Raw genomic sequence first — 13,924 nt, 5'->3', positions numbered from 1 at the left:
AATAAAAGTAGACCCTTTACAGTTACGAATGATGTATTACTCTTACCTTTATGAGCAAAAATGACAGTGCATCCACGGAAAAAAAAACACAAGTGATCGCGCTGGCGCCTCCATGTCCTGCAAAGCGCGCTTCAGCTTCCACTCTCCGCACAAACTATTGGATATAGCGCACATTTATCTAGGTTTAACGTTTAAACATTGTTATATGCTTGAACTGTTTTATATCTATAAATTTTATTTTAGTCAAGTTGTGATTATTTGAGAAGGCTAAATTGATCAAACATATGCTCACTGTCTGCCGCTGGCCGCTTGGTCGTTACTTTAAATGCGTAACGTTATTTAGGCTATGTGAGTACTGCTCATGTCTGAAAATAATATATGAAAAACAAAATTATTTTACATAAAAACATTAGGCTATAGCTTATATTTATTTAGTACATTTTGAAATTAATGTAAAAACTAAAATGAATTGTAAAACTGAAAGTTTTTTTTTTAAAATTGTGTTCAGCATGGTGGGCTGCGGCCCGCGAGAACCACTGGGTTAAAGGATAAGCATAAAAATGAATTAATATTTCATATTTACAATCACAGGAATAAATCACATTCTAAATTATATTCAAACAGAAAACAGTCTGAAATTGTAATATTTCACAATATCACATATTTTCCAGTATTTGTATTTTTTTTTTAATCAAATAAAAACAACCTTGGTGAGCATGAAAACGGATCACTTCAGGTGATACAGATATGGATTTTATAGTAACAATGTCTGTTTAAATTTGACATTTTATTCCTTTTCATCCAAAACCCAAATTCTATAGCATTTTGAGAGGCTTCAATTTTAGTGTAGCACAATTTAAAACAATTATCACCCAAAACCTTGACAGAATATGGGGTCGAATGCATTCTGGATTACGTAAACAGAAAAACCGATCACACCAAACTTTTCTTACATAGAGATCTAATTTTAGATAAGAACACTCGGAACAATCAATTCAGATCAATGTAAAGCGAATGGACCGCTGCCAAACCTATCAGGTCATTCCTATGCAACCATATACTGTAGAAGCACATGTAATGCAGATGTGTTTATTTTGCTCTCATTTGTTCTCTAGAAACTCACTTACAGAGATACTGTAATATTTAGATATACTGAGATATTTTTAACATTTAGAAAATGAAGAAAGTTTGAATAATTAAAATTATTTATTTTTTTACTTTAACATGAAATTGAATTAAAAAGTAGACATTCATCAGGATAAATATTTTTCTATTCTAAACAGGAAGAGTGTACCTGCATGCGCTCCAGCAGTCCGGTGAGCGCCTGCAACCACGTGAGACTTTGAGCGTACTGCTCTGTGTTCACCACCTTCGTCTCTACCTCAAGTTCAGGCACGATCGCTCCCGTCCTCCACCCATGACGCAGCATCAGGTCCTAAAATGCCAGGACAGGATGTTTTTAGACTATGAGCCACTTCAAGAACCTTTTAACATTTACTGTTACTGTTTGACTCTGTAAACCAGTGATTATGAAAACTACAGGCTGAGATTTACTTCCACTGTTGTTGGAATCACTGAGCTGAAAGAGTAAAAACAAAAGGAAGAGACATATGCGCAACAAATGTGAACAAAACAGAAGCATGATGATGACTCACTGCCAAGTCACTGTAGAGATGATCTCCAAAATAGAAAACCTTGGATCCTCGCCATCCTGTTAGCTTCAGAAAATCCACAAGGTTTCCCTGAAACAAAGCAAAACAATGGCAGTTTTATTAGCCAGCTGCTAATATTGCGATTGATTTGTAATTTCTAGGTTTTGAACTAGAAATTACAACACGCTGCATTCCGCCCCCCAGTACCCAGGATTTCTGGAAGCAACGAGTCAACAGACCTTTCCATTGGTTGTTTTGTATGGCAAGAACAGTTTGCTCTAAGTTTCCTGCCAAGGAACTTTCCCATAAGTCTTTCCCAATTTAGGATGGTATTCCCAATATGCTGCTTTAACTTCATCTTGCCTGAGGGTGGGAATGCAGTCGGGCTTAGCCTCTGTTCTGGTCAGCCAAGTCTGTTTGTACATGCCTGACACCACTAAACTGTGTTCAATTGATTTTCCATTCAGTTTGAAGTTGACCGTGCCACTTTCTTTTCTACTTTTTCCAAATGAAAGAGCCAAATTACCGGTAAGTGGATAAATCATTCTACAATTAACAGACACTCAGTGCTGAGCTGGAAAGATTTGGGTTTATTCTCACAGGGACAGGAAAATGTTAACCATGTAAACTTTAAAATAACATGTTTTTGCACGTTGAGAATTTATAAATGTCCCAGTAATTCTGATAAATTTCACCAGATGTATTTGTAATCTCTGACTTAATCCAGACTCAGAGATGAGTCAGCATAAATGATGTACCAACTAAAAGCTTCTCATCTGCCTGTATTGCTCATAGTCATCTTACCCGAATAAACAGACATGATGCAGGGCAAAACAAATCTGTGTTACCTGTTTATAGATCTGTCCCTTATCCAGACTCTTGATTCTATCCCACTGTAAGTCTCCATTGCTGTCCAAACGTCTAAATGGTCTGGAAAATTAAGAGATAGAGATGCTTTAAATCACTGCAAAGTGGTAAGTAATAAAACTAAAAATAAAATAAAACGTTATTGGGAACCAATACATTACTGTTTATTATCCATTAAAGTCTGGGGACAGTCTTTTTTTAAAAAACAAACGAATACTTTTATTTGGCAAGGATGGTAAATTGATCATAAGTGACAAAGATATTTATAATGTCATAAAAGACTTCTTTCAAACAAATGCTTTTGTTTTGAACTTTCCATTAATCAAAGAATACTGAAACTTTATCACCAATTCCACAACAATATTAAGCACTACTACGGTTTTCAACATTGATAATAATAATAATAATAAATGCTTCTTGAGTACAAAATCAGCATATCAGAATGATTTCTGAAAGATCATGTGACACTGAAGACTAGAGTAATGGCTGCTGGAAATTCAGCTTTGCATCACAGAAATAAATGTAATTTAAAAGTGTATTATAACAAAACTTAAGATTTTACAATATTACAGTTGTAGTTTTTTTTTTTATCAAATAAATGCAGTAGGGGTGTCCCCGACTAAGGATTTTCATAGTCGAATCGGAATTTTCGAATCTTGCCGATATTCGATCATAGTTATTAATATTCTGCATTGTTGTTTGTCCTGCTCACGCTGCGCACTGAAGAGATAATCTGCAGCGCAAATCAACCAAATGCATCTTATACGAGATAAATAATATATACACATATATATAAACTGGCTGATATGTTTTTAAATCACTTGTACCCTATACCTGATCGAAAAAATCCAGTCTTTCACTATGCCTGTGTCAATTTGAGTCTTGTTAAAGATTTAAATCCCTTCCGCGATGATGCTCCTCTGTCGGTCACAGATTATGGAAAGTGAAACTTAAATCTATAGGGGTGGTTGGATTTATTCACGTATTCACGTTAAAATATTTATTTGAAGCTTCTTTCTTTTCAGATTCTTATTTACAGCATTATTTTAATAGGCTGTATATTAACTTATTGGGAGAAAACCAGTAGTTCTATGTGAAATCAGACATTTGAGCACCCCCATATAGCCAAAATGGCATGATCATAACACCCCGCGAATATTAGACTGTAGGATTGGTAGTTCAATCAGGCTCCTCCTATCGAAGCATCGAATCTTCGACTATTCGGGGTCACCCCTAAAATGCAGCCTTAAATAATATTATATATTATGAATCACCTCTTTTAAAGTGCACAATGAAACATTTTAAAGCAGAAATCTCAAATGACTGTAAATTATATATTTTCCATTAACAATAAAGCAGACTTACTTTAAGCAGTCATTAAAAAAATGAGGTTTGTCAGCTTGAACAATGACAACGTCAAAGAAGTCCCTCCACTCCTTTCCAACCATGTACTTCATGCCTTTATCACTGAAAAAATACAGGGGAAAAAAGCATAATTACATAACAATAACAGTGCAAAAATAATAAATAAAAATATATAAGCTAATGTTTAAACTTATGACTATGTGAGAAAATGATCTGGGACAAAAAATAATTAGAGGTTCAAAATAAATGATCATCGTTTTAAATATATGTACTTTTTTCCAAATTGTTCAAAGGCAAAAAAAGTTCTGAGTTGTACTTTGAGATCCTTTATGAATAAATCTGCTGAATATAATAAAACAGAAAAGAAACTCACACAAAGCTGAAGGGGCTGTTGGTAATAAGGAAAAGCTTCTTCCCATGACTGGCCAGCCGGTGCAACACAGCGTATGTTTCGTCTCCTCTGAGAATGTATTTCTCTGGGGACCGAATAAGGAAGGAAAAGGGGCCACAAAAGGAAGAAAAATGAGGGCCTTTTAAAACCAAGCCTATTCTATTCTGACTAAAATCAAATCAGTCATTTTTGCAGACTATGATGAATGTAATACAGAATCTGATCAAATCTATTTTCCTGTTTGCCTACAAAGTGTTTATACTGCAATGGAAAATCTGTGATAAGGATTTGCAGGTTGCCTGCTTGTCCGCAGGGATACAACAAACATTAAAACCAAAGATTAGACTGTGCTAGCCCAACAGAACTGCTCGCTTCAAATCTCATTCTCCAGAGAGGTCTGATTATGTAACAGTCTGCTCTGAAAACAAAAGACTGCTTTCCACACATATACACACCACATACACACACTGCACAGACTGGGTCGGGAGAGTCAACTTCAAGTCTGGTTGTCATTAGCTTCAGGTTTCAATAACATGATCTTTACTTTGCAAATCTTACTTTATCTAAGATTTTAAACCATTTTTGTGCCACATGTTTGGGTAATGCACATAGTAATATTTGTTCATACTCACCAAGATCTTGCATGATCCATTTGTACATGTAACCCTTGATATGCACCATTCCAATTGCATCCTGAAAAGACAGAATTTATCCATTAATTCAGTGCTCATATTTCTCAAACTATAAGAGTTTAACAAACTCTAACAGGAATCTTCGTGAACCAGTGCTTAAAGGTGCAGTAGGAGATCTTGGAAAATGCTAACTTTAGCCTAATATCACTAAAGGGCGAACGTCCCACCCTCCCTGCAAATTGCTGTCCAAAGCCACGCCCACTAAAGGCCAGATGACCAGAGACAACATTACAACAATAAATCATGTGTTATTCACCAGTGAGAAAAATTCATAGTACAGTTAAAAGTACTACAATACCAGGAAGGAAGGTCAGGTTGTTGATGCTTGCCCATAGGCGGAGCGTGTGTAAGGCTGGGCAAGGCTTAGCCTTCCCCTGGCCACAGGTCTGGAATTAATGCGGGCTTGGGGAAAAAAATGGCACCAAATTGGACAAATATGCCCCTGTACAATTAAACTAAATCTATTAAGGATGTCATGAATAAAGTGAAAATGAAATGAAAAATGTCAATTGCGGCATAGATCGGCAATAGATCTGCTAATGATGCATCAAATTATGTGTTTTTACAGCATTCCGCATTACATCCAATCACACACGATTCTGTTGAGCTTATGACTGCAATGGCCAAGTGTCAATTTGAGTCTTGTTAAAGATTTAAATCCCTTCCGCGATGATGCTCCTCTGTCGGTCACAGATTATGGAAAGTGAAACTTAAATCTATAGGGGTGGTTGGATTTATTCACGTATTCACGTTAAAATATTTATTTGAAGCTTCTTTCTTTTCAGATTCTTATTTACAGCATTATTTTAATAGGCTGTATATTAACTTATTGGGAGAAAACCAGTAGTTCTATGTGAAATCAGACATTTGAGCACCCCCATATAGCCAAAATGGCATGATCATAACACCCCGCGAATATTAGACTGTAGGATTGGTAGTTCAATCAGGCTCCTCCTATCGAAGCATCGAATCTTCGACTATTCGGGGTCACCCCTAAAATGCAGCCTTAAATAATATTATATATTATGAATCACCTCTTTTAAAGTGCACAATGAAACATTTTAAAGCAGAAATCTCAAATGACTGTAAATTATATATTTTCCATTAACAATAAAGCAGACTTACTTTAAGCAGTCATTAAAAAAATGAGGTTTGTCAGCTTGAACAATGACAACGTCAAAGAAGTCCCTCCACTCCTTTCCAACCATGTACTTCATGCCTTTATCACTGAAAAAATACAGGGGAAAAAAGCATAATTACATAACAATAACAGTGCAAAAATAATAAATAAAAATATATAAGCTAATGTTTAAACTTATGACTATGTGAGAAAATGATCTGGGACAAAAAATAATTAGAGGTTCAAAATAAATGATCATCGTTTTAAATATATGTACTTTTTTCCAAATTGTTCAAAGGCAAAAAAAGTTCTGAGTTGTACTTTGAGATCCTTTATGAATAAATCTGCTGAATATAATAAAACAGAAAAGAAACTCACACAAAGCTGAAGGGGCTGTTGGTAATAAGGAAAAGCTTCTTCCCATGACTGGCCAGCCGGTGCAACACAGCGTATGTTTCGTCTCCTCTGAGAATGTATTTCTCTGGGGACCGAATAAGGAAGGAAAAGGGGCCACAAAAGGAAGAAAAATGAGGGCCTTTTAAAACCAAGCCTATTCTATTCTGACTAAAATCAAATCAGTCATTTTTGCAGACTATGATGAATGTAATACAGAATCTGATCAAATCTATTTTCCTGTTTGCCTACAAAGTGTTTATACTGCAATGGAAAATCTGTGATAAGGATTTGCAGGTTGCCTGCTTGTCCGCAGGGATACAACAAACATTAAAACCAAAGATTAGACTGTGCTAGCCCAACAGAACTGCTCGCTTCAAATCTCATTCTCCAGAGAGGTCTGATTATGTAACAGTCTGCTCTGAAAACAAAAGACTGCTTTCCACACATATACACACCACATACACACACTGCACAGACTGGGTCGGGAGAGTCAACTTCAAGTCTGGTTGTCATTAGCTTCAGGTTTCAATAACATGATCTTTACTTTGCAAATCTTACTTTATCTAAGATTTTAAACCATTTTTGTGCCACATGTTTGGGTAATGCACATAGTAATATTTGTTCATACTCACCAAGATCTTGCATGATCCATTTGTACATGTAACCCTTGATGTGCACCATTCCAATTGCATACAGAATTTACAGAATTTATCCATTAATTCAGTGCTCATATTTCTCAAACTATAAGAGTTTAACAAACTCTCTTCGTGAATGGAAAATGCTAACTTTAGCCTAATATCACTAAAGGGCGAACGTCCCACCCTCCCTGCAAATTGCTGTCCAAAGCCACGCCCACTAAAGGCCAGATGACCAGAGACAACATTACAACAATAAATCATGTGTTATTCACCAGTGAGAAAAATTCATAGTACAGTTAAAAGTACTACAATACCAGGAAGGAAGGTCAGGTTGTTGATGCTTGCCCATAGGCGGAGCGTGTGTAAGGCTGGGCAAGGCTTAGCCTTCCCCTGGCCACAGGTCTGGAATTAATGCGGGCTTGGGGAAAAAAATGGCACCAAATTGGACAAATATGCCCCTGTACAATTAAACTAAATCTATTAAGGATGTCATGAATAAAGTGAAAATGAAATGAAAAATGTCAATTGCGGCATAGATCGGCAATAGATCTGCTAATGATGCATCAAATTATGTGTTTTTACAGCATTCCGCATTACATCCAATCACACACGATTCTGTTGAGCTTATGAATGCAATGGCCAATCAGAGGCGTTCAGATGAGTCATAGCTGAAACTCAGAGTTGTGTTGAGCGCACGCACGCTGACTGAATTCTAAACTCTCGCGAATTCTCTCATCATAAACAACAGTGGAAATGTACGTACGATGTAAGAGATTCTTTTGACATTGTAGGCAGCTTTATTGATTATAACGGGGGAGTTTTTGAGCGTGCTTAAACTCACGCTAGACTGAAGTCAGTCATCATGTTCTTTGATAATGTAATGTTCTTGTTCTTTGCTTGCTTTTTGTATATAAATTTTGTGCTGTTTGAATAACCGTGGAAATGAAAGCGTTATAATTAGTAACTTACAATGTTTTTATTAAATTATTATATTTGACACCCATAGGCCTATCTGGTATATGGAAGCCTTTTTCCTCATTTGAATTATATATATAAAAAAAAAAGGTTAATTGTACAGAATTATTCAGAATTAGCTACGAGATATAAACTTACAATTTCAGAGAGAGTACAAATTGTGAGATAAAGTCGCAATTACCTTGTTTTATTTTTATTCAGTGGGTACCATATGTGCTTGCCTAAAAGACGGGGTTATGATGTGCATATTAATAGGATTACACTAACATTAGGAAAATTTTAGCCTAACCCTGGTGTGGGTTCACCCTCCGCCTATGTGCTTGCCTGCTATTCTCACTCTGTCTGCACAGCGTACGTGAATGCGCTGATGATGTAATCCTGTCTGTGCGAACAGGGTGCGCAGAGGTATGCAAATACATATGTTGACAGGCAAGTAGGAAAGTCAATCAAAATGCTCGGAACTAGCATTTTGATCGGACAAACATTTCTTGGTCCTACGCCTTCCACAGAATATATAAATACAGATAAATTAATTTAGACCACTTAACTTAATGATTGCTATCGGGATGTGAACAGACTTTCAACCAGCATAACAAAAAATGTTTCTGAAGACAATCACCTATTGCACATTTAAGGCAAACAATTTCTATTCTCTTATTTTATTATTTCCTCTTTCCCTATTTGTTTGCAAAAATGATTTTAAAACAGATCTATCACAAACTTTACTTTGATCTGCTGCCAGGTTTCCTGTTCCCTATGACAGCTTACGTACCCACACGTCACACTGCGAGTACAGTACAATCTGTTCTACCAGCGTGGACAGAAGTCAGTTTGAAAAGCTGCGCTTGAAAGATAAACAAGTGCAGCTGACGTTCTACTTCCTGACAAGCACTCTAGTGAAAGTGTTAATGAGGCAAACCCACATACTGCAAAACAATTCATTTGATTCTTGTTGACGCACTTTGGCGCTCGGACAAATTTTGGATTTTAGCCATTTGTTGCTCAGTTACGATTTTTATTTTCTACTAGTTAGCCAAAGCTCGGGTAAGGAGGAGTTTAGAGTGGGGCTGAAAAGCAGAAGTGAAAGACAAGACTACATTCTGCAAGTAAATTGACCCAAAACAGCATGAAAAAACAAAGTCGCTCTCTGTAACCCAATTCAAGACCACCGTGATCTGGGCTGAATGAAAACAAATCAGTCAGCTGCACTTAACCAGAAGGCAGAAGAAAGAATCCGCTCAGCTTGACTACAGAGTTTACAAAACGACAGTCGAGAAACAGCTCTCACGGTTTTAAATTACAAAAGCAGTTTGTAAACTATTCCCACAGTCTGTAAAAACAGCCTGGCTTTATTGTGCAAATGCTCTTAATCGCCAGGAAGACAAGTGATTTGATCAGGATTCATGAAGGGCATATTGACTTCATACGTACCGAGACATCTTTGTAGAGATGCACTGGGTCATACTCTATGTCATTTGAGATGAAGTAATCGTTCGCAGCTGCCAAGAGAGTCATCTCAGGGATGGAGAACACATCCATAAACTGCTTCATTTTGGGACCCTGGAACAAATGATAATAAAATGCATGAGTCATATGTATTTACAACAGTAATGAATAAGTAAAGCTTCTTTATATGAAAATTACATGCCTTCTCTAAGAGAAGTTGAAAGACTGTTGGTCTATTGCGAGGAAATTGCAGGTCATATATTTTAATTACCATTTTAGTGCAAAACCTCACACAAACAAAAAAAACGTTAACCAGTATTTAACAAAAACATTTCCAGAGCCATGAATGTGCATGACCGTATCAGTCATTAAATAAATTCTGAACGAATCTTCAATGCAGTGGTTCTCAACTGATTTTAAATGGCAATCTAACAGACTGATAAAAATGTATTGTCAAAAAAGTAACCGTATGTGTCCATAAAATCAAACATTATAAAAAAAATAATAATAATAATTACAAAAATGTTAATCTTTTTTACTACCATAAACTGCATGGCTTTGACATAAAAATCATAGCCTGTACAATTTAACAGGACAGTTGTGGATGTACCTTTTTTCCCAACAAAGTTTGAATTTTATTATTTATGTTTTCACTACTTTCTGTAACCTCATCAGAACCACTGCTCTTATGAATCATTCATACAGATTTGTAAACCACTTCAAACATTTGAAAAAAAAAAAAATAACGTTGTTCACAAGTCAGACAATACTAGGCAAGCAAGTTATATTGCATCCAAAAGCAATATTTAGCTAATGAAACATTTAGAAACAGAGCATAACCAGAAAAATCCTCATTAAATATCTGACTTTTTCTAGTATGCAAAACACCATTTTATAAATCCCTGATACATTTGTGTTTCCCATGACCGTTGAAATCCTACAGAGAAGAACGTGCCTGATAGCCATCTGATAAAGAAAAGGACTGTAATGTTTTTGTTGTAGATATATAGCACACAGCCACTTACTCATGGTGACTGGACACACTAAATCAGATCTGAGCTCCTGATAGGGTGGCACCACTTTAACCTCACTGACCTCTTAGTAATGAGGCACAAAAATGTAATCATGCCAATAACACCATGTAAACATCGGCTCTCTTGTAAATTGAAATGAAATTTGATGAAATGAAAATGCAATGTGGAACAATCACCTTGCCGTAAAATCCACTGACTTGGTTGAGGGGAACATGATTTGAACCTCCATAAAGTTTCATGACCTCATCATCAGGGACAGGCTTCAGACCCCTACAAATACAAGAAACAAAGCCTGAGAATTACATAACACACAATTCTCCACACAAACTCACTGATTAAATTGATCAAATGAGGGTCAATTTACCTATAAACAGTGCCCAACTGGATATAATGGAAGGCGTCAATTTTCATCAGTAGTCCCTGTGGCATTACAATAATAATAATAAAAAATTGTTATATTAATTTTATTGCACAGCTACAATTAAACAACGCTGCAAAAACTCAAACAAAGAAGGTTAAATGCACCTTTTGGATGTCGTAGTGAAGTCCCCGAGTTGCAAAGTTGGGAATATAGTCGTACTTACTGATTCCCTCAGGATACTAGTGAAAAAAACAAAAGTTAAGAGTTATCTCAAACATGACCCCTCAGGCAGGTCACCATCATTAGAACAATTAAACAAAACAGAACTACACATAATCTGAAGACCTGAGCCAAAAGCCCAGGATACATTTGATGCATTAGGGGCCGTTCACACAAAACACGTTTTTGTGTTCCACTGCACTCACTGCTTTTCCATTGTTTTTCTACACTAATATGAGCTAGATGGACATGTTTTGACTGTTGCGCTCGCGTCTTTTACAGCGCCTCGAGCATAACAGCCCTCTAAAAATGTGGCACTTAAAGTAAAAAAAAAAAAAAAACACGTTTAAAAAGAGAAAATGAAAAAGTGTTTTTGCGTTTGTGTTTTCTCCTATTCTAGTGCTTTGCATCTCGCATTTTTAAAAGCAAAAATGCATTCGCTATATGTCCTCTTAGACTTTCTAAGGGGCCGTTCACACAGAATGCGTTTTGCATTCCACTGCACTGCTTTCCATTATTTTTCTATGTAAACATACGCTGGCTATACAGACCCGTTTGACCGTTGCGTTCGGGTCTTTCACAGTGTTCTAAAAACGTGACGCTAAAATTAAAAGAAGTTGACTTAAAATTAAACTTTGTTTTTTTTTTCTTGCATTTCTTAAACAAAAACGTTGTCTGTTGTTGCATTTGCTTTTGCAGCATTCTAAAATCGTCGTGCTATTGTTAAAAGTTCAACTTTAAAGTCCGCGTGAACCGGAAGTTGCTGCCGACTTTATTTCAGTGGTGACATATTTCCTACTGAAATGGAATACTGAATAGAGGGCGTGCTTTTATTTTTGCGCTCCTCCTCGGTCTCTCACTCATAGCAACCTAATGGTTGGAGGGGTGTTTTTAATGATATTCTGCCCAATGTCATCAGAGAAGAAATGCCATTCCAGAGCTGAAGCAAATGTTCAGATTTTGATTAAAGATTACCAAGACAAATATTTTTTTTCAGCGGATTAACTTGCAAGGATTAATTGTTCACATCAAGACTTGCAATGCGCGCTAATAAAGTCAATTTTTATTTCATGCAGACTTTAAACGTGTCCAAACGTTTTTTTCTTTAACTTACCCCATTCCACAGCCCCGCCTCTCGCGTTTTTAATCACAAAAACGCGTTCCGTGTGAACAGACCATAAGTGTTTATGTACTGGTTATGTGTTTTACTAAATAATAAAGCTTGGTAATTACAATTATTTGGTTTAAAAACAATGAAATATGCAAATCAACAGGTTTATATGGCATTAAGTTGGATGCCTTTCTCGGACCTTGTAGTGCTGGACGAGAAACTCTCGCGCCTTGTTGTATATCATCTCGTCCAGCGCGCTGGAATAGAGCGCGAGCGTGTAATCATAGTCAAAGCCGTAGATGTCCACCTCTTCCAGATTCACCTCATTGTTTGCATAGATGGTGGAAGGGTTCAAAAGATTGCACACCCCAGGAGGAATCAAATCTGTGGGGCGGCAAAGGGAGATTTGAGGTTTATTATTACACATTTAAAAGCATGATATGTTTTAAATACTCTTTCTTCTGTGCATAAACAAGGCAATAATGAAAAACCATGTCTCTAACACCTGAAATAGTTGTGAACAAAATGTCGATCAAGCACCGGACATGTGAATGGCAGGTGGCAGTTGTTTACAAAATGTCCAGAGGCCAGCGCCTCTTTGGAACGGAGGAAAACAAACATGTTTTGCCATGAGTGAAGAGATTACAGAAAATCACATATGAAAACGCAAATTAAATCAACATACCGTGCACGAGCCGTTTCATCTCATTGTATCTCGCCCACAAGTACGTTTTATTGTTGATCTGTGGGGCCGTGGATGAGAAAGCCCTGCCAGATTTGTTAAGAAATTCTTCGCCTCTATTTTTGCCCACGATCTGGTGTCTGTGCGATGTGACTGCGGCTGCAACAGGGTTATGATTAGTTGCTAAATTTCTCGTCGGCCCACAGTTGTGTCCATCTTTGCAGCAGTTCTGTCCGTTCATTGTTGCACCAGCCGAGGCGAAGCTTCCACAATCAAAAGCAGGAATATTCAATCCTGCGCACAGCGAAACTCTGCAAGTGGTGCTTCTTTGCCACATTGCGTTACTTAAACTGCCTAATTTTTTGCAAGCCATGTCTAAACTATACTAACAAAGTTGTTTACTTCTTTCATTCGTACTTGCCCAGCGTGTTAAGTAAGATCGCTTCTGTGGGAACTGATACAGCTTCGCTGAGGGCATCGTTGGTCGGGCGCAAGCTGTCTTATTAACCAATCAAATGCCAGACTTATAATGATTGACAGTTCGTTAAACCAATAAGAGGTGTATTCTGCTGCGTCGCTTATCTAGGGGTTTGGTTTAGGAGGAAAACGTGTTTACATGCCAGTCCAACCAATACGTTTCCCTGATGAAAATTTTGCAATATTTCATGCCTTATGATTGGTCAGACGACCTGGCAACTGCCTACATGTGCTACGTGACTGAATATGCTTAGCATACGTTTTGTTCCAGGAGACATAGGCATGTATGTACAAGATGTGACCATAGAAGCCACTGGTTCTACTTCACAAACATAGGATTTTTTTAAAATGTATTTATATGGTGTTGTTCTACGCGTTGTGTCATTGCAGACTACAGGAGTGTTGACAGCCAAATGCACTGTCGCCTAAAACAAAAGGAACGCATTATGACTGGTTTAGTGCAGTAACAAAAAGGCTGATGTAATTAGTTTAGTTACC

At 37.0% G+C, this 13,924-nt stretch overlaps 1 protein-coding gene across 1 annotated transcript in view; it reads right to left on the bottom strand.

Annotated features, from left to right (window-relative positions):
* LOC107668043 (5'-nucleotidase domain-containing protein 2-like) overlaps positions 1-13,433 on the bottom strand; it is a 16,627-nt gene extending 3,194 nt beyond the window's left edge. The window contains exons 1-12 of the mRNA XM_016459788.1: positions 12,953-13,433; positions 12,467-12,651; positions 11,102-11,176; positions 10,941-10,996; positions 10,753-10,846; positions 9,528-9,656; positions 4,908-4,968; positions 4,258-4,360; positions 3,885-3,986; positions 2,501-2,582; positions 1,656-1,742; positions 1,295-1,435 (exon numbers count right to left, since the gene is read on the bottom strand). Coding sequence (XP_016315274.1) covers positions 1,295-1,435; positions 1,656-1,742; positions 2,501-2,582; positions 3,885-3,986; positions 4,258-4,360; positions 4,908-4,968; positions 9,528-9,656; positions 10,753-10,846; positions 10,941-10,996; positions 11,102-11,176; positions 12,467-12,651; positions 12,953-13,322 — 1,485 coding nt within the window. The 5' untranslated portion in view covers positions 13,323-13,433. The remainder of the gene's footprint in view (positions 1-1,294; positions 1,436-1,655; positions 1,743-2,500; positions 2,583-3,884; positions 3,987-4,257; positions 4,361-4,907; positions 4,969-9,527; positions 9,657-10,752; positions 10,847-10,940; positions 10,997-11,101; positions 11,177-12,466; positions 12,652-12,952) is intronic.
* Between the last annotated feature and the right edge of the window lie 491 nt (positions 13,434-13,924).

Source organism: Sinocyclocheilus anshuiensis, unplaced genomic scaffold, assembly GCF_001515605.1.
Source record: "Sinocyclocheilus anshuiensis isolate Anshui unplaced genomic scaffold, SAMN03320099.WGS_v1.1 scaffold1024, whole genome shotgun sequence".
Taxonomy (NCBI): domain Eukaryota; kingdom Metazoa; phylum Chordata; class Actinopteri; order Cypriniformes; family Cyprinidae; genus Sinocyclocheilus; species Sinocyclocheilus anshuiensis.
Note: the sequence above shows the minus strand (reverse complement) of the source record. Positions and strands in the feature narration are given on the sequence as shown.